The 24,054-nt window shown below is 46.7% G+C and overlaps 1 protein-coding gene across 3 annotated transcripts in view; it reads left to right on the top strand.

The window, feature by feature from the left end:
• LOC117439976 (prospero homeobox protein 1-like) overlaps positions 1–24,048 on the top strand; it is a 34,262-nt gene extending 10,214 nt beyond the window's left edge. For all 3 annotated transcript variants that reach the window (XM_034076142.1, XM_034076141.1, XM_034076143.1), the window contains 3 exons: positions 1,145–1,252; positions 6,327–6,521; positions 20,221–24,048. In XM_034076142.1, coding sequence (XP_033932033.1) covers positions 1,145–1,252; positions 6,327–6,521; positions 20,221–20,406 — 489 coding nt within the window. In that variant the 3' untranslated portion in view covers positions 20,407–24,048. The remainder of the gene's footprint in view (positions 1–1,144; positions 1,253–6,326; positions 6,522–20,220) is intronic.
• The last annotated feature ends 6 nt before the right edge of the window (positions 24,049–24,054 follow it).

Raw genomic sequence — 24,054 nt, 5'->3', positions numbered from 1 at the left:
GTAATTTAAAGCCCTGTCTTGCTTCTGCTTGATGAAAAACCTTGTTGAAACAGCCTGCGGTTTTAACATGCAGCCCGCCCCCTTCCCCGTTCCCTTTTCAATGTCTTATCCTCCAGATTGATATTATCAGATGCATTATACGGCCGTTAATTCACCATGGAAATGGTTTGGGCCGTTCGGTGGCGCAGATGTGTTGCAGACCCCCCCATCACTGGCTGAGTCCAAAGCCTCGGAGCCCCTCTTCTCCTCCTCCTCCTCCTCCTCCTCCTCCTCCTCCTCCTCCTCCTCCTCCTCCTCCTCCTCCTCCTCCTCCTCCTCCTCCTCCAAGGGTTTGGCAAAGGCAGCGAGGCTGGGGGGTAGGGGTGGAGCAGAGGGAGGAGGAGGGGGATGTAATTGAAGGTTGGAACCACACTATCCCTCAAGGTGCCCCCACCGGCCCATCTCCATCCTCTCTGGTGTTCAATCCAGGCGATCCATTAAGAAGACAAGGCCTCTGACATGTATTTGAATATGGCCTGTGAGGGTGAGAAGGTTTTCATGTTGCTCGGGCCGCTGTTCGGGACTATCTCCTAGACCTTGTTTTGTCACTGATATGAAGCCAATATCAGACAGTCATATTCAGGCTTGGCATGTGTTGTCGCCAAGCCATTAGGCCTTCTTGCCCGTCACTGGCGTTAACTGCTGTCTTTGTCTGTGATATGCAAATGTCTCCTTTTTCTTCCTCCTTTTTCTGGGTGGAGGTTAGCGCAGGGTGTAGGCAAAGGCGTTTGCTTACTTTGACTGTGAAATGAGCCTCCTTTTGTAAAAGCATCGGCTGTAGTGCTGGCCAGCGTTTTATTTACCGTGACGCTATCACACCTGATACGGACGATGCTAATTGCAAGCAAATGGTTTTGCTTTAGTGCACTTTCTTCAGCCCCCCCCCCCCCCCCCCCCCCCCCCCCCCCCAGCAGCCCTGCATTCATGCCTGAAAGGAAATTTGGTTATCCATCATCCAAAGGACAATTTCTTGCCAATCTTGCAACTAATGATTACCATGTACATGTTGTGTTTGTGATAATATCAGTAGCTACATTATCTTGATCGACCATAAAATGTTTCCCTTCAAACACTTGTTAATTTCCTTAATGGCAGCCATTTCTAGATCCAAGAGGGTCTCTCTCCCAATCATCTGAAGAAGGCCAAGCTCATGTTTTTCTACAGCCGCTACCCAAGCTCCAATATGCTCAAGATATTCTTCTCTGATGTCAAGGTAAGGTCAAACACGTTCTCCCTCGTTAGCCCTTTTTGAAATTAATAACATTTGCTTCTATCTTCCTTTTACAATGTTGTAAGAATTACTATCTTTGCTTGTCTATTTTATATACTATAATTTGTTCTACCTTCTTGACACAGTGACTTCTTTTGCCACGTGTAGCAAGTATTAAGAGGATTTTTTTCTTTTGTCACATTTCCTACTTTATCATTTGTCAACGCACCTGCTTTAAAAGGGGACTTTACAGCTTCAGTTGCCATGAACAACGTATGCCTGCCTGTCTTGAAATGAGGCCCTTTCCCTAACTAAGTTGTGGTTTTATGCAAAAGATGAAAGAAGAGGAAGTTGAATGGGTTTACATGAGGGAGCTGGAGAGCCTATGAGTATTCTAAAGATAAAGAGCGGGATGAGTAATGGAGGGCAGGGAGGAGGATGGAGCCTAGAGAGGAGTGGTTATCTGAGCAGGTGTAGGGAGTATGTTTTGATGGAGGGAGGGAGAAGAGAAAGTGTCGGTTTAGGGAACATGGCAAGGATGAGCGTTGGCGCTGCTGGGAGTTTAATGAAGGAAATTTGGAAAACAAAGCACAATACAGTATGTAAGCTGCACAGAAGAACAAGAGCAACCGCACAATGGCCGTTGTACTGTAGTATGCGGTACGGAGTTTGTTCCTGTTGTTGTTTGTACTAAATGCGTGCCCCTTTTCTGACCATATGGAGGGGTAAACATTGTGACATATCCAGGCCATCTTATTCAAATCAGAAGATAAAGGTCCTCTTTTTTCCCAGCTGCCCTCTCATGGATGCCGTCGCCACAAACCATGACTCATGGGTCACATGGTTTTCTCCCAGCATTTCGTTGGTCTCGTTGTAAAGGAGGGTTGGCATTAGGGGCCAGCAGCTGTAAATGTTGATATGTTACAGAACTCATTTATTAAAGCATACCACTGATTTCACATTGGTGTTGAATTACAACAATTGCTATTTAAGATTTGAACCACTTCACTCACGAATCACTCGCAGGAATGGGGCCCCTTCTTGGTGGCCACATTAGATACTTTAACAAGGTCAAGATAGTTAAGGGGATTATGAGTCCCCTCATATTGTTTTCAGTCAGGGACAATGGACTCAAGTTAGTAGACATGTATGGGAATGAGACTGAATATCTAATTAGATGCAGCCAGCGCGGCCTCTTAGCAAGTGGCTGTCCTCAGACAAAAGTCTTAAAGGCTAATCATGTCTCGACTGTCAAGGATCTAATGATGGGAAGTGGGTTGACCCAATAACTGGGGGATGCTGTAGCTGTTGTTTCCTTTGATTAAGCTCCTTTTAAGACTATTGTGACTATTGTGACTTTTGGTTTTTATGAAATATTTTGACAGACGTCTCAATATGCCATTGTTGTTGATAGCGGCCTATTGTATCATCCCACTAGCTTTAAGACGACTCATTATGATTGCAGTTAATGTTGTGATTAAAGATTAAATGCACAGATTAAATAAAGATGTTCAGTCAATTAAAAAAAGTCAGCAAAAGTGAGTGCCTTTGTAAGGGGATTCAGTGTGTGTGTTGTATATTAATTAGAGGCTGTTTGGACCTTCATCTTATAAAGATTTCCAATTCAAATTCGAACACTGGTTGAAACTCACACACTCTTTGCTTCCTTTATGTATCTGTCTGTGGCTTTTTGAGCGACAAGCTTCAGTATTTGGGCCAGTCATGTGCTGTGGAGTAGAGGAGGTCAGTAGGGTTTTCCCTTTTCTATATGTCATTCCTTCTCTTTTCTTTTTTTTCGCTGATGGTGTGGCATGGTGTGTGTGCCTCGGCGGGGCCGGGGAGAAAGAAAAGCCAGCCGCTGGATTTGAGTCGCCGCAGTAACAAAAGCCCGCTTTCCAGGGCCGCTTTTTGTGTGCAGTCAGCCAATAGGCAGCCGGAGATTATCTCCCACAATTCACCCCTGCGAAAACAGGAAATGTTGGAAAGCCCTGACGACTGTGAAGGGGCTTACGAGAGAGAGAGAGTGAGGGAGAAAGAGAGTGAGAGGGAGGCCCGTACAGGCTTCTCTGTCTTTCTGCTCTCCTCTCCGGTTGTTCTGGATGTAGCTTAGCACTCTGAGGTCATCCGTGTGCTTTCTGCTCCACTGCTAACCACTGTGTCAGAGACAGTGTTGGCGAGCGACACTTTGACATGTCATCCAAATGTTTCTTAACTAAAACATGTTATCCTAAATGTAAACACAAAACAGTTTAACCAAATGTCATGCAACATATTTAAAACTGAGCCGATGTGTGTGCAGACGTTTGGAACCGACGGTTAGCTCCTGATTACTTTTGTCAGGCGACTAATATAGTTTAGTCCAAGGATACTTGAGTGTTTTCCTATTCTGGACTTAAGTATGCGCCTGTGCACGAGCAGAACATATGTGTGTGTGAGTGTGAGTGTGTGCGCCACTTTCTATCTTGTGCTGTTAGCACTAAGCGCTGACCTTTCACAGGCTCTTGAGTGTGAGTGTGAGAAACACGCTCTTGCTGTCTCTCTCTCATCTGCCTCTCAGCCAGCCGCACGCACACACACACACACACACACACACACACACACACACACACACACACACACACACACACACGCACGCACACACACACACACACCCTTATAAACACTTATATGCTCAGACACACATTTTTCTCGCTGCATCTGCGTCTGTGCAGGCTGACCCCTGCCAGTTCTGATTAAGGGGCTGCAGTGATGTGCTCCTTTGAACCAGTCCCCTCCTTGTACGCTGAACACACTCGTCTTTAGCCGCTATCAGGGGGTCTCTCTCTCCCACCAGCAACGTAATGAACCCTGACTGCTGGACGCTGCATGGGGGACTTGCCAACATTAATTCAGTAAGTGTGTTGGTTGCAGCTGATGCAGATATAATGTAAGCTAGTGTATTTACCTGCATGCAGAGTAGGTATTGTGTCTTTTATGAGCTCTTTGCTTTGATTGGGCCACAGTTCACTTCAGTTGCGCGGGCCCTAATACATCTTCTCCGGAGCTGTCCGTATAATAAAGTAATCCTTGTCCAAATGACAAATCTATCCGTCACTCGGCTGCGGTGACACCAAAGGTCTCCTGCATGAGCGATGGCAACTCTTTCACTGACTTTAATCTCAGTGTGTCGTGCTCAATCTTGCACGCGCTCAGCTGCATGTACACACAAATGCTTGCGTATATGGACGCCAATTCACTAAATGTCTCAGATTCCCCCCACCAAGACTTGGTCTGGTCTTTTACACAAGGAAAGGTTTATATCAAAGTGACAACGTCAATGCAATGGTGTGTTTGTGCTCTCACACTCCGACTGTCCGACACAGTGTGTGTGTTTAAGAATAGCCCTGTGCAGCCTCTGTATTTGTAAGTGTCAGTAGTTTGTTTGTTTGACACTGCGATGTCACGACCCCAGCTTGCTGACTGCTCACGTTCCGACCCTCCCCCCCCCCCCAACAGCAGAACGCCATTGTCCGACGACGCTGACCTGCACCCGTCCTCCTCTCCTCCCTCCCTTACTCACTCATTTCCCCATTTATGCTCACCCTGCACTTTAGGACAGCCACCGTACCCCTCCTCCCCCCCCCCGACGTACAGCCTCCCAAAACCCCTGCCAAACAATGTCAAGCGGACTTATTCTTTTCCACTCCGGCCTTTATGTCATCTGCTGATCATTCCAGAAAAGGACGGCCCCTCTCCTTTTAGCCCCGTCCCACCTTTTGCCAATTCTCTCGCGGCTCCTAATTCGCCAACTTCCCTGCCTCTCTGTCCTGCTGCCTCCCATCTTCAGTTGCTTGCTTGCGTGTGTTTGACTGCCATGCAAGATTGCGAGTAAGAGAGAGTGTGTGCGTACGAGTTTGTGTGTGTGTCTGTGTGTTGTGGAACAATAGCCAGAGCCTAATCTCCATGTCAAAACCGCTCTGCCTCCCCAGCGAGCCGTCCGCTCAGCGTTTAGTAGCGTTTTGTCCCCCCATTCTTCCAGCACCACAAAAAGAGCAGAGGGGAGGGAGGAGTGAAGGCCTGCTGTGGTGTGTGTGTGTGTGTGTGTGTGTGTGTGTGTGTGTGCGTGTGCGTGCGTGCGTGCGTGTGTGTGTGCGTGCATGTACGTGCGCGCGCGTGTGTGTGTGTGTGGACCGAGGGTGTGGGTGATGTTTAGGGATATCAAGCTTTCACAGGCGGGATTTTTGAATGTACGAGGTGTCCTTTCTGGAAATCAGTGAAGAAAGACATAAAGATGTTATTTGTATGTTTTAGGGGTTTGATCGGAGCTTTCAGTGGGGGGCATTTTAGGGTGAATGAGCTGTTTGGGGGGTTCAGACAGTGTGTTTTCACTGCTGAGACCTGCAGGCGGAAAAAGAGCCGGGGACCAGCGGAGGCTCTTAATAGGTTTACCTCGCCCTATTGAATCCAGCGGAGCGGCACAGACCAGATAACCACAGCCATCTCTGTCTTTCCCTCTCTTTCTTTTTCTTGTGCTCTTTTACGTCTCCTGTCTTCCTGCCCGAGAGGTGTGGAGAGGGGAGGAGAATCAGGGTGTAATTGGTGAACGGGGTTAAGTACATGTTTGAGCCCCCTGCGGGCCAGGGCGCTTCAGATGATGACTTAATCGTTTTTCTGGTCAATTATGTGTTTGCGGTCTCGCCCCCCCCCCCACCTCTCTTTCCACTCTCAGGGTTATGATAGGGGGAGGTCTGCTCCCAGTGGGGAGGATGAACCACACACACTCTCACACACTCCCCCACCTCCTCCTCCTTGCTAGCTGTCTTACTTAATGTCTCTATTATCTTCCCTCGATCCACGACCTGTGATCTTCCTTGCTTTCGTCTATTATCTCCCACTCTCTCGGTTTCTTTTAAGCTAACACCCCACGTCTCGACTCCCTGATGTGAAATGACAAGCTGTCCCCCTTACCCTCCTTCTCAAGTCCAATGGCTTAATAAGGTTGACATGATAGTCTCTCCCCTACACTGCTTGCATTAACAACATGTACAGATCTCTTCTCAACTGTTCAGCAATACTGACTTCTCCTCTCTCGTTACAGTTCAACCGCTGCATCACCTCTCAGCTGATCAAGTGGTTCAGTAACTTCAGGGAGTTCTACTACATCCAGATGGAGAAGTTTGCCCGCCAGTCCATCAACGATGGAGTAACCGGAACTGAGGAGTTGGGCGTCAGCCGGGACAACGAACTCTTCCGAGCCCTCAACATGCACTACAACAAGGCCAACGACTTTGAGGTACGCACCAACGCTTTCAGCAGATCATGCAGAAACAGAATTGTTGTATGAGAGAGGAGGAGCTGAGGTAAAGAGGTCCATATCAGAAAACATGACACCTCATGGATGCAGACGGGCGGGGGGATACTGTCTCTCTGTGTCCTCTCTGACACAACCTTGCTGTCACTATTCTCAATGCTGCGTTTAAGCCTTGTATACTTCCTGATACACACTTCACTATCATTTATCTCCTTGTTGTCCGGTCCAAAACTATTCTAGAACATCTTATTACCAGCTTTTAACTTCATCTTTAATAAACGTCTGTTGGGTTTTCACTTGACAGCAGTACAAATATTTCATTTTTTTCTAAAGCGTGCATCACAGATATAATCCATACAACTATGTGAGGAACTCTTCTCATCCAATGAGGAAGAAAGCTTACCAACACCTCGCTTGTTTGACCTCTTCCTCACTGTTCATTTCCCCTCAGTGTTCCTTGTGTGTGTGTGTGTGTGTGTGTGTGTGTGTGTGTGTGTGTGTGTGTGTGTGTGTGTGTGTGTGTGTGTGTGTGTGTGTGTGTGTGTGTGTGTGTGTGTGTGTGTGTGTGTGTGTGTGTGTGTGTGTGTGTGTGTGTGTGTGTGTGTGTGTGTGTGTGTGTGTGTGGTGTGTGTTTGAGAAATCGCATTGTACTTCCCCATCCTCATTTACCTATCTGTGGTGAGATGTGTATGTGTGTGTCTTCCAGTGTATTGTGATCATAAATTCTCAGCAGGCAACTTCACCTTTAATATGTTTCATTGTTCACACTTCCCCTTTGCCACGGTGTGTGTGTGTGTGTGTGTGTGTGTGTGTGTGTGTGTGTGTGTGTGTGTGTGTGTGTGTGTGCGTGTGCGTGCGCGTGTGTGTGCGTGTGCGTGTGTGTGTGTGTGTGTTTCAGGATCACCACTGCTCTCTCAATGTCAGCTGACAATAGACCTTTAAAAGGCTTGTGTTAAGAAGGACCTGGAGTGATCTCTGTGTGTGTGTGTGTGTGTGTGTGTGTGTGTGTGTGTGTGTGTGTGTGTGTGTGTGTGTGTGTGTGTGTGTGTGTGTGTGTGTGTGTGTGTGTGTGTGTGTGTGTGTGTGTGTGTGTGGTGTGTGTGTGTGTGTGTGTGTGTGTGTGTGTGTGTGTGTGTGTGTGTGTGTGTGTGTGTGTGTGTGTGTGTGTGTGTGTGTGTGTGTGTGTGTGTGTGTGTGTGTGTGTGTGTGTTAGAGAGATCGAGTCCATGTGTGTAAGTGTTTTGTTGTTGCTGCATTTCCCAGTGTCCTGTTCACCTCGAAGGGTACAGCCGTCCCTTGGACCGGCCTGGCATGCTGGCAAAGCACTTCTCCGGTGTGTGTGTGTGTGTGTGTGTGTGTGTGTGTGTGTGTGTGTGTGTGTGTGTGTGTGTGTGTGTGTGTGTGTGTGTGTGTGTGTGTGTGTGTGTGTGTGTGTGTGTGTGTGTGTGTGTGTGTGTGTGTGTGTGTGTGTGTGTGTGTGTGTGTGTGTGTGTGTCACTTTGAGGGGGGGAAATCTCACTGTTATCAAGGTTAAGCGTCCTACTGTTTTAGTGAGAGGAAGGGGAGAGAAAGTGGGGGAGAGGGGGAAGAGGGAGATGGATAGATAGGGGATAGAGGGTGAGAGCTCGGAGACAAAGGAGAAAGCGATGAAGGGAGGGAGGGAGAAATGGAATCGAGGGGAATGGGAAGGGGAGAAAGAAGGGTAGAAGGAGAGAGGGGGGAAAGAGAGATGACGTGCAGGAGAGAAGTGCCCTTGCGAGCAGTGGGAGTTTTGCAGCGCTCACATTTAAAGTGCTTCACTCTCTTTCTCTCTGTTTACGTCTATCTCTCTCTGTCCGTTATTTGTCCACTGGGGCTCCTCTGTGTGCACCCAAACACACACTCACACACCCACACACACACACACACACACCCACACACGCACGCACTCCCCACATCCATCTTCAGCCCTCTTAAGGGAGGCTTTGAAAGACTCTGGCAAGCAGAGGCACTTGTACACATGAGGTCTCAATAACCCCAAAGTCCATCAGAGCAAAGCACAAAGAAAAATGACACAATTGTTTCTGCTGAGCTGCTTGTGGCTGCTCGTGAATTAATGATGTGTTTTAGTGACAGGGAAATATGTTTAAATCAATAAGAAAGCGACCCATCACCTACTCCTATATTTGGCCTACGCTATTTTAGTGAAGTGCTGCACAATTCTGATTTGAACACCAACAACGATTGAAGCAAAGCACACTAAGAAACCCACCGTTAAGAGTTAACAGTTCTAATCAATAGGTGTTATACTTCCTTGTGCTTATATCAAGGTGAATTCTTCTCTAGACTATTGTGTCTGTCTTCGTATCAAATGATGCTCTGCTTATTGCTAATCACCTGACACAACAGGAAATGGAGGTCATTAATATCGCGAAAACATGCAGCCTCACAAACCGGATTCCTGTCCTTGATGTTGTTTGACAGAAGAGAAGTTATCGACGTGTTTTAAGACATAGGTACTTACCTTTTTTATGCACAAAAAAGTTCAAATACCTTCATCTCATTAAATAAAAGTAAAATCTTCTTCAAACCGTAACCCAGATTCTATAAATATGCCCAAAAAATATATAATTATTGCTCGACACGTGATTAATCTTGCTTTATTAAAACGCCCATCAGTGTAAGTATAGTAAAGACTTCAAGTTCCCACATCACGGTTATATTTAAGTTACATTTTGGACAACAATTGGCTTAAAGACTAGTTGTAGTGGTGTTACTAAATCGAGTGTGTGCGTACACGTGCGACACCGGCAGAAAAACGTTCAAACTTCAGCGAAACATTTAGTTTGTCTTTTATATTTTACTTTGTGTCTTAAAAGTAAGTCATGATTAAATGAAGGGTTGTATCGCAGATCAGTTGGGCCAACAGATTATTGGACGTTGTTGCCGTTAATCCCATAAGCGTTCACAGGAAACCACATTGGAAGACAGCGTGCAACTCCCCAAAAAACACGTTTGCGCGGCAGGAAAATTGCCGTACCTGCCCGACAAAAACCTCCTCTTTCTAAAGCACAAATTCCCCGTCACATCTCAGACAAAACTACCATTCTTCTCCTGGCACCAGGAAGCTACTGTTGGAACAGGATTAAGGGGAACAGCCATTTGCATACATACGTGTGAAAATTTGCAAGAAGACAGGCAGAGGAAAAGAGTGAGAGAGGCCAGGTGAATAAGTCTTCTGTTGGCCGAGGAGCTGCAGCGGTGGAGCAGGGAGGGAAGGGGTTTTGCATATTAAGGTATTTTCTTTGCTGGGCAGGTGTCTGAGAGATGCAGCAGCTGATTGGAGCTCAGCACAAGGACAATTTGCCCAGCCATGCAAATTCTAACCCCCTGACAAACCAACCGCCTTGTGAGCACGAAGACTCTGCGTGTTAAGTGTGTGTGTGTGTGTGTGTGTGTGTGTGTGTGTGTGTGTGTGTGTGTGTGTGTGTGTGTGTGTGTGTGTGTGTGTGTGTGTGTGTGTGTGTGTGTGTGTGTGTGTGTGTGTGTGTGTGTGTGTGTGTGTGTGTGTGTGTGTGTGTGTGTGTGTGTGTGTGTGTGTGTGTGTGTGTGTGTGTGTGTGTGTGAGAGCGGGTGCGTGGGTTGTGTGTTTGTTTTCTGTTTGATGTTGGTGTGGGACTGGTGTATTTGTGTGTCTCATGTATGTGCGCGGACACATTTGCTATGTTGTTCCGTGTGTGTGTGTGTGTGTAAGTGTGTGTGTGAGTCATAGAGGTAATGTGTGGAAATGTACTGGATGTGTATCAGGATGCCCCCAAGGCCCTTCTCTGTGGATCTCTCCCCTTTCTCCTCCACCTCCTCCTCCTCTTCCTCCCCTACCTGCCTGCACCACCATTTGAAACAGGAGCCTACGCAGATTCAGCAAGCACACTCTCACACACACGCACACACACACACACACACACACACACACACACACACACACACACACACACACACACACACACACACACACACACAGTTTTTCCTTTGCCAGATTCTGCATCATCAAAGTTCCATCCACCTTGGTGGCGTCTTTGGAATGAATATGTCCTCTGTTTCCGTGATCACACACACATAGACCCACACACACACACACGTCTGTGGCCTTTCTTGTTTGATGCTAATCTGCTCTGTCACTGTGCTGGCCTAATACGCTCCCCATCTCCCTCCCAGCTCCTCTTTTGTCGCGATTGTTTCCCTTTTTCCTTTCATATCCCTCCTCCCTCAATCCCTCTCGTCGTTCTCTCTTCCTTCTGTTGCCTCTCTCCTTTCATTCTTTCATCCTCCTCTTTTGCATGTCTTCCGTTATCCCCCCTCCTCCTCTCCCTCGCTTTTTCCCCCCATTAGGAAGTTTTAATGGCATAATTGTCACATTCCTTCTGGCACAATGAACACCAGCGGTAATTAAAGAGCTTGCCGTTAATTACCTAGACCCCGGCTCTACTTTCCTCTTTTCTCAGCCCCCCTCCTGATCCCCTCTCTTCTTCTCTTTCTTCTCCGCTTCTCACTCGCTCTGTCCATCGCCATCAAAGTCTTCCGAAACACACCCGGCCTCCCAAAGCCTTGACTTTGAGCGAGCAGCGCTTTCATGTGAGGACTCAAGTGAAAATTCTCGCTTAGTGTCCTTTTCTTTTTTACTCGCCAGCCCCCTCTGTCTTTCTTTGAACCCCCAATGACAACACACACCATCTTTCATAAGACAGGAATGTGTGTGTGACCTGGTAATGGGCTGGAGAGAGGCAGAGAGGTGGGGTCTGATAGAGAGGCAGTTTTATGATGGCTCTGGGAAACTCTCAGATTTCCATAAGACAGACGAGGCCAAGTTTCCTCTGTCAGTGACCACTCCTCCCACAGAGGACACACACACACATGCATACACTCATACATACACACACCTCGGCATTTAAAAGAGGAAGTCCCTATGATCTCTATGTGAGAGGGAGGTACTGCAAATACACACACACACGCGGGTATCGTGTGTCCTCCCTTATCAGCTGCTCTTTCTCCTATTGGAAAGATGTCTCAATCCTTTTGTCCATTTCCTCTTTTGTCTGTCCATCCGTCTGTCATCCTCTATTTGAATTGATAACGCCCTTCTATATACACACACTTATCCACACATTATTTTTACATCCAAGGTGAAAATAAAGACAAAAACTTTATACGGTTTGTCACTTTTCCTTTCGTTTCCTCGCCCACCCTCCGTCTTTTCCTACTATCATCTTCCCTCTTTTTCTCCCATCCTCTCCTCCCTCTCTCTCCCACCTTCATGTGTCTCTCCAGCTCTCCATCCATTACCGGAGCCACAGAGAGCTGAGAGCAGATGCTGTCTGTCCAACCGCCGTGCCCCATAGCATTGTGTGCTTCACCTCTCCTTCCCCCCTCACTCCCTCGTTCCTCCTCTTCACGTCCCTCTCGGGGCTCCATTTGTTCTACACCCAGAGAGCCTAATGTCTGTTTCCTCCTCCTGCTTTCCCCCTCCCTGTCTTGCACATCTTCTTTCCTGTTGTTTTTTGGGGGGTTTTCTCACCACGTAGGGCAGGGTGTGTTTGTGTGCGTGGGGTGTGTCTTTGACCGGGGTTCGACCTCAGGGGATTTGGGGTGAAAAGGTCACGGTGTTGCACTGGATGCCCGGGCAAAGACACCGATCCAGATACGCGGATACAAACGTGTATAAACGTACATACGTACCTTAAAAACGCCCCGTTGCTCACAGGTGGGGTGCTGTCAGGAAAAAGGCTCTAGGGTTTTCTTTGAAGACCGATTGAAGACAAAAAAAAGGTAAAAGATAGAGGGAGAGAGATGAAAAGCTGGCGGTATAGATTTAAGTTCAGAGCTGCCAAAAATACAACCAATACAATTTGCCAGTGGGTTTATGTCAACTACACACACACACACCCCTCCCCTAAACGGCTTTCTCCACCTGTTATCTACACTATCATTCCCCTGATCTCTATCGCTCTCAGTGAGAACAGGTTGAAGTACATGTGCATGTATCAGTGCACATTACAGCTGTTTGTCATACACAGCAACACAACTCCAGTACATGCTGTACCGTATGTATCGACACCTAAGCGTACAAGAGCCAGCAAACACGCCGGCTTCTGTTTCTACAGAGATGGGACAACAGTAATGATGACCCCACAGGCGTCGTCTTATAATATTAATTATTACTTTGTAACGTGAACTAAATCCCAGTAATAGCTTTTGTAATTTTAACATGCTTGAGTTACCACATGAAGAGAGAACATTTGAATTGTGAACTCTTAAGCACACAAGTGAACTCACGGCAGCCCAGGTAGTGTTTGTGTTAAAGATAACATTTCCAGATATTAACCCGGACCACCGGCGTAATCATCATAACGTGCGACGAGTCTTGGCTTTTTAATTCTTCTAGTAAGAAGAGTTAGGGAAAGAAAAGAATTGAGAGCGGGATCATCTGCTTCTCAGTGAATAGCCCGAGGCTATTGAGGGCCCCCGTTTGACACAGCCTGACAGGTCTTTTCTTCACAGTGCGTGTGTGCGTGTGCATGTGGGAATAAGCCACTTTATTCTGTGCACTGATTAAATGACCAGAGCTGCGTAGAGGCAGGGGCAGCGAGGAATCACTTAAACATAAAGAAGTACATGATCCCCTCTCTCCTTCCCTCACCTGCTCGCACAAACATATCATCTCGCTGCGCTCGTCCAACACTTGACTCTCCCCCCTCCCTGCTTTTCATCAGCACTCCCCCCCTCCCTCCTTCTGTCCCTGGTCACCTTGTGAGGGGCAGCCTGCTCTGTGGCACAGCTGCTGATTATGTCATTATTTCTGGACCATTTTGATCTCCCTCCTTGTGTGTGTGTTTACGTGTATGTGTGTGAGACTAATGAAGCGTGGCAAAGGGACTCATGCCAAAATGACCAGGGCGTGCATCAGAGCTGCAGATGTGTCAAAGCAACCCCCCATTCAAACACACACTTCCCATTTCCCCCCGCTGATGCCAAACTCTCCCTCCTTCTATCAGTCCTCCCTCCTTCGCTGCAGTTCCTTGCCCTCCATCCTTTATTGTGTGCCCGCCCACCCACACCCTCCTTCCTCCCAGCCGTCTATTCTTCCTCTCCCTCCCTCCCTCTGTTCTCCTCCTCTCCAGATGTCCTGGTCCTATCTTCCAGACTCCCTTGCTCCTTTCTTTCCCTCCTGCCTTCTGCTCTCTCTGTCTCTCTGAGCCGGGTTGACTTCCTGACCTACGGAGGCCCCGTTACAGCGCTCTGTGACCCCCCCCCCTCGTTTGGATCGCTTTCTCTCAGCCTGTGTCCGCCTTACAAGCCGAGACGATGAATTTTTAAGTCTCTAAACAAGGCTTGGGCTGGGATTTCTGGCTTCCCCCCTGCTGTTTACAATCCTTCTGATTATTTTGCTGCAGGCATTCTGTGTCTTTATCTTGGTTTGATATACAGTAGAGGTATCACCCTCGACACAACCTCCAATTTCTATAAAGCGTGTCAGAGAAATGGGATAGCAAGACGGGTCAAAAGAGGCCCTGATATGATATGAATTTGCTGTGTGTGTGTGTGTGTGTGTGTGTGTGTGTGTGTGTGTGTGTGTGTGTGTGTGGTGTGTGTGTGTGTGTGTGTGTGTGTGTGTGTGTGTGTGTGTGTGTGTGTGTGTGTGTGTGTGTGTGTGTGTGTGTGTGTGTGTGTGTGTGTGTGTGTGTACGGTGAGGGTGGGGGTTTGAGATGAAGGGAGGAGCGAGGAAGATGTGATAGGAGAGCGACTTCATCAATGTCTTTGACCCTGTCCTGTCCTTGACTCCCAGGCGGAGGTGCACCTTGAGAAGAGCCCATGTGACATTCATACACACATCAGACAGCGTGACACACACACACACACACACACACACACACACACACACACACACACACACACACACACACACACACACACACACATGCATACACAGCAGCCCCTCAAGGCTCCATGTTCTCAAGGCTATCAGTGGAGTGAGGGTGGCTGGTGTTTGCTCAGCTTTGAGGCCCGTTTCCCGTCTCAATGGTTATCTAAGCGAGGAGAAAAACGCACATTTGAGGATTTTAGAGGATTTTAGATACAAATTGTAAGGTTGAGAAAATGAAGCACTTGGAGAAGGAAGCGATTAAACAAAGGATCCACTGCGACTGCCCGTTGTTTCTCTCACTAGTCGGTTGGACTCTTCAGCCATGGTCTTATCAGCGGGAGAGGGGGTTGGGGACAGCGGGGAGTAGGAAGACATGGGGACATGGGTTGTGTTTGCCTAAAGTGACAGTGTGGGCCAAGGGCTTATCGAGGCCTTTGTAGATTATTGATCAGAACAGATACGTGAGGCACAGGGGCCCGTGTTTGTGTATGTGTGTGTGTTTGTGTGTGTGTGTGTTGGAGGTCCGGGAAGCTCTGGCTTGACTCACTGCTCAACTTTAATCTGAACTCTTGTTTTAAAACAGGTCAGCAGAAGTGAGTTTGTTCTTAAGATTACACTTACTGTAAAGAAACCCATTCAACATCAATGCCAGATGCATCTACAGTATGTATGGCGTTCCGTGCACTACACAACCTATAAATGCCCTCTCTCTCACACACAGACGCACAGTGAGAGAAAGCATGGGAAGTGTTGGTATTCCCAGGCTGAGTTGGGGTTAGGAATTAACCTGGTTGGCAGCAGGGGCTCGTGTTGTGTCCCTGCATTTCATCCTTCAAGGCTACTGCTCACAAGCGCACACACTCACTTGCACACACAGCCTTATCTTCCAGGGTCTTGTCTTGTTTGGCCAACGCTGTGCAAATAGAAGGTGCAATACATCTCCTGACAGTTCCCAAAAGCAAAGGGGAGAAACACGTTGACCAAACAAACAGCTCAACCCTGAGTCACCGAGAGAGAGGAGATTTCTCAGGCTTTAGCAAAACACATGCAAAGACACACAAACACACACACACACACACGGTAACAGTAGCCATTATCTGAGGGCTTGGGCCCCTGGCTACCTTTTTTAAACGTTGGTCTAAGCAGTCTTAAGACAGGGGCCGCTGCCCGAGTGAATGGCTCTCAGCAAGCCGTCCACAGGCTCCTATTGTCCTCCGTCATATTTTATTATCTCATCAAAAAGCAGGAAATCCGATTCCCTCTCTCTGAAAAAGAGCTTATCCTTCTGTCTCAAAGCAACCTGTCACGAGAGGGGGAGATGGAGAGAGGTGAAGAGAATGGGGGAGAGCGGGGGAGCCAGTGAATCAGAGTGATTAACTGCCTCATCGCTGCCCCTTGTCCGAGAAGTCCCTCTTTTTTTCCTTTATTCCTCTCTTCCTCCCCTTCCCCCTGATTGGTACTACCCAACACACAGCATACAGGGAAACGTGTGTAGTATTGCTGATTCTTTATCCCTTTTTTCCCCTTCCGCCCTTCCTCCTTTCATATTGTGTTACACAGGGTGAGAGCCACAATAATATCCCTTTTCATGATAGCTTTTGTTTTTTCTGGACCCCCCACCAAACTCACACACTTCTATCCTCTGCCTTCCTCACACCTCACTCATGCTCGTCAGTCTCCACACTTATTTGGCTAAATAAAAAAATGGCTGCGTGAAAACTACACTATTCGCCAAAAAGTCTTAAAGGTCACATGTCATGGTCCTTTCTACTGATCATAATACCATTGTTGAGGGATATTACAATAGAAAAATACTGTGCAATTTTCCAAACTCACACTGTTTCGCATACAGCATCTCTGTAAACTACGTGTATTCACTCTCTCCACTAAACGGCCCGTTGGAGCTCTTGCCCCCCTCCCTGTGAGCCCAGTGTGCTCCGATTGACCAATCCACAGACTTCCTCACACACACGCAGCTCAGCTGATGTCTCCTCCGGGCTGCAGACTGATAACAGACAGTTGCGATCGCGGCGAAATTCTCTCTGCAGACCCATTCTCACAGCTTTTATCAACCTTTTTCTTCTCAATATCAAGCCACACTTATTGTATTTACTTCGGCTGTGACTTTGTGTGTGCTCAGGGTGATTCACAACGTCCGATTGTTTCACGTTGTGAATCGCGCTAAGCTCCGCGGAGGTGTGATTTCCTTGTTTAGCGATACACAGCGAAACACAGCCAAACTCACCCTGAGCACACACACAGTCTCAGCCGAAGTAAAAACAATAAGTGTGGCTTGATATTGAGTAAGAAAAAGGATGATAAACGCTGTGAGATGAATGGGTCTGCAGAGAGAATTTCGCCGCGATCCCAACTGTCTGTTATCAGCAGCAGCCCGGAGGAGACATCAGCTGAGCTGCATGTGTGTGAGGAAGTCCGTGGATCAATTTGGACCAATCAGCGGGGGCTTAACGTAACGGCTCCGCGGACTTAACGTAACGGCTCCACGGATTGGTCCATTTCGTTCCGGTTACAACATGACGTCCTGATGTACCCGGAAGAATCAAATGGATGATGACGTTTCACCAACGAGGCGTTTTGGGGAGTTCTTCTCTGTGTTAGAGTTTTACTCGCTACAGGGTGTACTTTGAGGGTTTTGACTCTGCACACCGTTTACATGCATAAGAACCTTCATAACACACAAGGGGACGGGTAATAACCGGAAAAGCATGACATGTCACCTTTAACATTAGGAAAAACTTTGAATATTTTCTTCTCCCTCCTCTTTTGTCAGGCAAACTATAACACTGTTTAATACCGGCGCCGACATCTTCTAAAGCTCGTTTCTATCGTTCTGCTTTACATAATCTCTTATGATATATTAGATTACATGCAAACGTATTCTAATGTTCCTATGTTTTCCTTTCTGTAACCTGAGAAAGCTCCGAATTCTTTTGATCGCAGACTAATAACTCTCCCGGTTGACAATGACAAGGCACACAGTGTTTCCTACGCTACTGCACAGGGTCTCTGATCCAAACGTTAAGTCGTGACTGTGAAGGCATCAACCAAAGATAAACAGATGAATGATAACAAATGGACCAGGTGATTGTTTATAATAAGTGAGATGTGACAGACAGGTCGTTGACCGTGACTGCAGACTTGCATCTTTATTATAGAAGTGCTTTTTTTTTGGCACAAAAACCCAACACATGTTAAGATTTCAAAATCTCCGTTTTCATGTGCGAAAAAAGGTGGCGTGACAATTCAAGTCAAAATAAAAGGAGCATATTTCAATGTCGCCGGCAGAGTGTATATGAACTCTTATTCACCTTATTTGCCTTTTCCAGGCATCATCCACACACACACAACTCTCCCTCCCTCTCTCCTCCCCTCTTTGTACGTCTGTCCTTTAATTTTGGGCTCTGCTGAGAAGTTGTTAAAAAGCCCTATGAAATATGTATGAACGATTGTGAGCCACGCGATTGGCCCCATTTACCGGACAGCCAAGCAAATGAACGACCACACTGGATAATCCCCCACAATGCCTCTGGAACAAAGGCCCAACAGCTGACCCTAGAGAGAGAGAGAGGGAGAGAGAGAGAGAGAGAGAGAGAGAGAGAGAGAGAGAGAGAGAGAGAGAGAGAGAGAGAGAGAGATGAAGAAGGGGGGGTTGCAAACAGTTAGGGCTCGCTGCTGGTCAGGAGGCAGCTTGCTCACATACTCACAAAACAAAGGCTTGTGGGACAGGAATAACTCCCTCTGTTCTGTCGCTGCACTCTCTCTCCTTAGACTCTTCTCAGCCCCTCCTTCTCTCGCCATCGCTCTCTCCCTCCCTCCCATTCTCACTCTCTCGCTCTCTCAGTCAAGAGGATCTGAAATACCAATACCCTTTTCTCCTTGACATTGCTTTCTCCTTGCAGTCAGCGTTTTGCTGTCCTTTTATAGTCAAAACGTCAGGAGAAATTCCATGCAGGAATATTCTTAGTAATGCGGCACTCCCTGCGTCTAACGGCTAGGGCACCTGCGCCGCACCGGCCCGTTAGCGAGGCCTTCTGGGAAAAGGTTGCACATGCCCGCTCCCGGCGCTTACAACGCATACACACATAGTTACCCCTGCACTGGGGTCATTGTGCCCGTATTTCAGAGACGACAGCGGCCCAAAACATTGAATTATATCTGCTTCTGTCCCACCAGAGGGGAACTTAATATTTGGGGAATTGGGTTAGCTTGTGTGTTTCCTCTGTGTCAAACACACACACACACACACACACACACACACACACACACACACACACACACACACACACACACACACACACACACACACACACACACACACACCAGACACACGGGCATCTTAGCCTCCATTCATCACCCAGAGGGGGGGGCGGGTGGCTGTCCCATGCGTGTTTCAGTTCCTGTGTGTCAAGAGGCATGCTTGTGTGTACTCGTCCATACGTGTGTGTGTGTGTGTGTGTGTGTGTGTGTGTGTGTGTGTGTGTGTGTGTGTGTGTGTGTGTGTGTGTGTGTGTGTGTGTGTGTGTGTGTGTGTGTGTGTGTGTGTGTGTGTGTGTGTGTGTGTGTGTGTGTGTGTGTGTGTGTGTGTGTGTGTGTGTGTGTGTGTGTGTGTGTTCCAGTGGCCACTAACCTTGCTGTGTCCTGACACTCCTGATGAGTATCTGCAGGACACTGGAGGAGAGGCTTGGAGAGGAGTGCGCACTGTCAGGCTTTTGGGCAAGCTGCTGTATATGCGTGTGTGTGTGGGACAGTGTGTGTGTGTGTGTGTGAGCATCAAGGGAGGCGGGCAGGGAGACAGTCAGCATTATCCAAGCAGGTGACCCCTGAAGGCTGCGTCGCCCTGGAGCTTTGAGTCGAGGAAAGAGACTCAGCCAAACACGCCAGGGTAGCTCGTGTGTGTGCAGCAAGCATTATGTAGAGCTCTGTAACAGTACAGGATGTGTCATCTTGGCACAAGGAGGTGTGTGTGCCGGTGTGTGTGCTCACGCCTGCATGACTGTGTGTGTGTGTGTGTGTGTGTGTGTGTGTGTGTGTGTGTGTGTGTGTGTGTGTGTGTGTGTGTGTGTGTGTGTGTGTGTGTGTGTGTGTGTGTGTGTGTGTGTGTGTGTGTGTGTGTGTGTGTGTGTGTGTGTGTGTGTGTGTGTGTGTGTGTGTGTGTGTGTGTGTGTGTGTGTGTGTGTGGCTGAGTGTTGGCTTGGGGGAAGGTGTCACAGATCTTTGCCAGACTAATCATCTCCATGGTGTCGGTGAGCGCTGCTGTCAGGGACACTAAAGAGGCGGCGTGTCTCCCCGTTCCCAAAGCATTTAGTACTTCCTCTTTCGCCAGCACCTCTCCGCCGCTCTTCACTCAGCTTCGCTCTCTTGTTTGGTCACAGATTTACAGTGGGACTCATAAAGATGTCATGCTCACCATGTTGCGGTGAGGGATATGGGAGGTGTGAGAAACCTGAGAATTCACAAGAAGTGACTTTTCTCAGGCTGACGCCTCAATTGACTTTTAAGGAAGTAGATACTCAAGAGAAAGGCGATTTATGGTTTTACATCCACTGTCAAAATATGACCGTATTCTACAAGGGAGGAGAGAACAGCATTGAGCAAAAAACCCTGCTTCAAATGATAGAGGGATTTTTGGAATTCCTGAGTGTGTCACTTTGTGTTTAAGCACAAGTCCTACATTGTGGAAACATGATAAAACGTTCTGAAATGTACACAGAATATACTTCAATAGATGGCTAATCATTTATTCTCTTCTTGTTTCTGTAAAGGTCCCTGAACGCTTCATTGAGGTGGCAGAGATCACACTGAGGGAGTTCTTTAACGCCATTGTGGCCGGCAAAGACGTGGACCCGTCCTGGAAGAAGGCCATCTACAAGGTCATCTGCAAACTGGACAGCGAGGTCCCCGAGGTCTTCAAGTCCCCCAACTGTCTCCAAGAGCTTCTACACGAGTAAATTTATCCTCCTCCTCCTCGCTCGACGCTTTGCGCTTTTTTGTTTTCAAAAATATTCTCTTTTGTTGTTTTTTCTTTCTTCTTCCCCACTTTTTCTTTTGATTTTTTTGTTTTAATGTATGAAAGTTATGAAGTAGCATTCCCGATCTGAAGCCTCTGTGGCAGTTCCTAAATGATCTAGCTATTGTGTTGTTGTTCCTATAAGATAATTATCACGATGGTTATTATTATTTGTTTTGTTTTTGTATGAATCTGAACTGAAGAGACTCTAATCTTATTGGGAGTTTTTTGGACCGTGTGAACTCTCATCCGTTTGGCTTGTTTTATGATCAACACTAACAAAGTCCTCAGCTTGTGGAAGGAGTTCCCATTTACACTACCAAGAACATAGGTTCCCCTAAAGACTTTAATCATGGCACCCTGGGGCTTCCTTCCAATCCAGTGGGTGTCCAAATGAACTGTACCCGCAAAGTGGGTACCCTTTAGAGTGTGCTACTTACGATGTCCCCAAAAGGACAGTCACACAAACACACACACACATGCACACGAAAACAAGGCCTAGTGAGGTTATTGACTGGACTCGTGGTTCTGGTCTGTGGGACTTGGACTGGTTTCAAATAGCTACTGAGCTCTACCATGTTTTGAAGTGTGTTTTCCCTGCAAGTAGGGCATTGTGTTTATTGGGTGTACATTATTATTTTGATTATTATTATTATTATTGTTCTTGTTTATGATTATTATTATTATTATTTGTCATCACTGCTTGCTGAAGAATTGGCAGATTTGTTTGTCCCTTGATGCAGAAAAAAAATAAATTATTGCTATTAATATTATTCCAAGAGTTTAGATTCTGAAATATGTTGCCACCCTCATTTCCTACCCTTCTCCTTACTCTTGTTTTTGTTCGTCCACATCTGAAGTAGACTTTTTTTGTTTTTTTCGGTGGTCTGGGGCAACTCGCCTGAAAAGCATTTCCATTTGGGGTTTTAATGAAGGGCCGTGGTAGTGGGCTTCTCTTTGCGCCTATTCTGCACAGGATCATGCTGGAAAAGGAATAAGGCTGCACAAAAACATGAAGTAAATGGTGCAAATCTATAGAAATATGAAGAAGAAGAAGAAGAAGAAGAAGTGTGGCCTTTTTGCTGTGTGACCTGCTGTTTTGAATGGCTACATTTCAATAGCCTTTCCAGCTTCGATAACTAAACTGCTCCCACTTAACGGGACATATGTCCAGCTATCAATACATCGTATTTGTTCGGGTTGGTGAACATTCACAATAATAACTGCATCGGTTTTTTTCATTTTATAGCACTAAATAGGTCATGTGTGAGATGAAGTCTCCACCTGTTTAGATGGCAGGCTTTTATTGTGATTAGCCTGCCCTATACAAGGTGACATTATGAAGTTATTTCAATAGCAGTTGATACTTGAATATATCAGAATACTGTGGCAAAGAGGACAGTGTCGCTCAAACCATATAGAGAACTCAATACATAAGAATAATAGCATTATAGAGAGAACAATAGAGGGGAATATAAGCTGAAACACAGGCGTTCATTCATTTGGTTACAAGTCAACCTTCCCATACAAACAGCACACACTGCTCCTTCCCTCCATGTTCACCTGCCTTTGAGTGACCTAGCTCTTCTCTCACTGCAACAAGACAAGGTCGGAGGTGAGCACCCACCCCAGGGGTAGATGGAGAAGCTCTCAGCACTACAAAGAGCTGGACAAAAGCACAGAGTGAGGAGCGACACGCACCTGAAGCCCTCCGCTCTGCCCCTCCGTCCCAAACTGGCAGCCTTTAGGACCCAAAGTGTGATTCCGTTGAAGCCACTGAGCCCAGTTTGCTAAATACCATTCCTTTCACTTTTACCTGAGATCCTGATCCCAGATGTTCCTCTTGACTTGCACATGTATATCTAGTGTTTTATTCACTTTATCCGCCCTCTCAGGCTATTTAGGAATTTAAAAGCAGTTAGTTAAAGCTGCCTTTTTCAGTGAGGTAAGTTTAACGAGAGGACCTGAATGCTTTCTAGAGTGCGTGCAAGCTAGCTGTTGATCTCACCTTGGCGACTTTTTCTTACGGTGTGTCTGTTGTGTGTGTGTCACAAAAGATCAAACGAGGCAGGTTGCTTAACCTGCTGACTTGTCTAAGCGTGACAAAGCGCCTGACAAAAGGAGGCAGAGAAAGACAGAGAGCTACTCCCTTCATTATGTCCCCCCATCTCCTCCTCCCTGATAAGAGTTCTTCTTAAGATCTGGAAGCCCTGGGAGAGCAACCTGGACACATTTCTCACTGAAGGATGGGCCCTGCGTGTCTCAGAGTCTCAAAGCAACAGCCAAGGGCTCTAAAGCACCACAAACAAAGGAGAGAGGAAAGGACACTTTTTATCTGACGCACAGATTATTATCGCTCTACACCCTCCCTCCCTCCCCCTTCCTGCAACCTCGCCCTTAGAGTTAAAGAGTTTCTGCGCCTAAAAAGATTAATTCAGGATAATGAAGACTTATGTGCAAAGAAAGGATTAACAAGACCTTAATACCGCGTTGAAAATATTTTTGTTTTCCTTTCCTGGGGTCGTTTGATTTTGAGGATGACATTATTGAAATACATATATAGCTTTTTTTAAGAATTGTAAAAGATGAATCTATGGGGAAAGTATATACAGTAGTGGAAGTTCATTGGAAGGCACTGTTAGAAAATGTTTCATAAAAGAAATCTTGAGGGTATTTTTAGGGACGGCTTTGTTTCAATATGTATTATGAATAGGTGAGTTGTTGGTAGATTAGGAGCAATAGTTGTAGTTTTCTTTTGCAGGTTTAGTGACCAGTTTTCCTTTTGGTTTCTTAACATTTTTGTATTGTGCTGAATGGTTGACTTCTTGAGATCAGAAAAATAAACTTGGGATCTGTTTTCAGATTATGAAATATTGTTGTTGCTACTGTAAATACTGTCAGGATTAAACAAAGAATTACTGTACAGTTTTTCTATAAACTCTCAGAGTGCTAGCAAGGGGTAAAAAAAGAGATGTTCTGCTCTCTCAACCGGACTCATAACCTCTCTTCCAAAATCCAACAGAGGAGAAGTGGGTTTTTTTGCTTATGTCCCTGCCATGCCTTTAACGGGGGTCTGTTTCCCGTCGGCAGTGCTCTTGAAGTTGCACCAGCATCCGTTTCTTTAATTTTTGCTGACAGAACGATGCATTAGGCTAGCAGTCGGGTAATGATGATGTCACTGTGTGGGCCGTTGGCATGACCCGGTCTTGTCCAAAAACAAGGGCAGACTGCCGCCGACGTAGCTCTAGATTTGACCCGGGTGAGAGACAGGAACTCATTGTCATCAGAGGACTAGTGTCATTGAGAGGACACATGATGTACAGTAACATTTTAAAAAGAGACTACAGAAAAATACCCTTTTTTACCGGGTTCAAATAGTTGGGAAAAGGTTGGACTTTTGTGGAATTCCTGTACGCTTTGCATTTTGCGTGTGAGTGTTTGTGTAGATGTATATGAGTGTGTGTCTGTGTGAGAGAAAAAAGACCGATTATGAGAACCTGTGAACCAGTGAGTGACACAATTCTCAACACTGTGGCCCCTCCCCCACCCCTGGGAGTACCATCCTGACATGTAAATGATTCTCATTAAG

Source organism: Pseudochaenichthys georgianus, chromosome 24 (genome assembly GCF_902827115.2).
Source record: "Pseudochaenichthys georgianus chromosome 24, fPseGeo1.2, whole genome shotgun sequence".
NCBI lineage: Eukaryota > Metazoa > Chordata > Actinopteri > Perciformes > Channichthyidae > Pseudochaenichthys > Pseudochaenichthys georgianus.
This window is presented reverse-complemented; position numbering and strand designations above follow the sequence as displayed.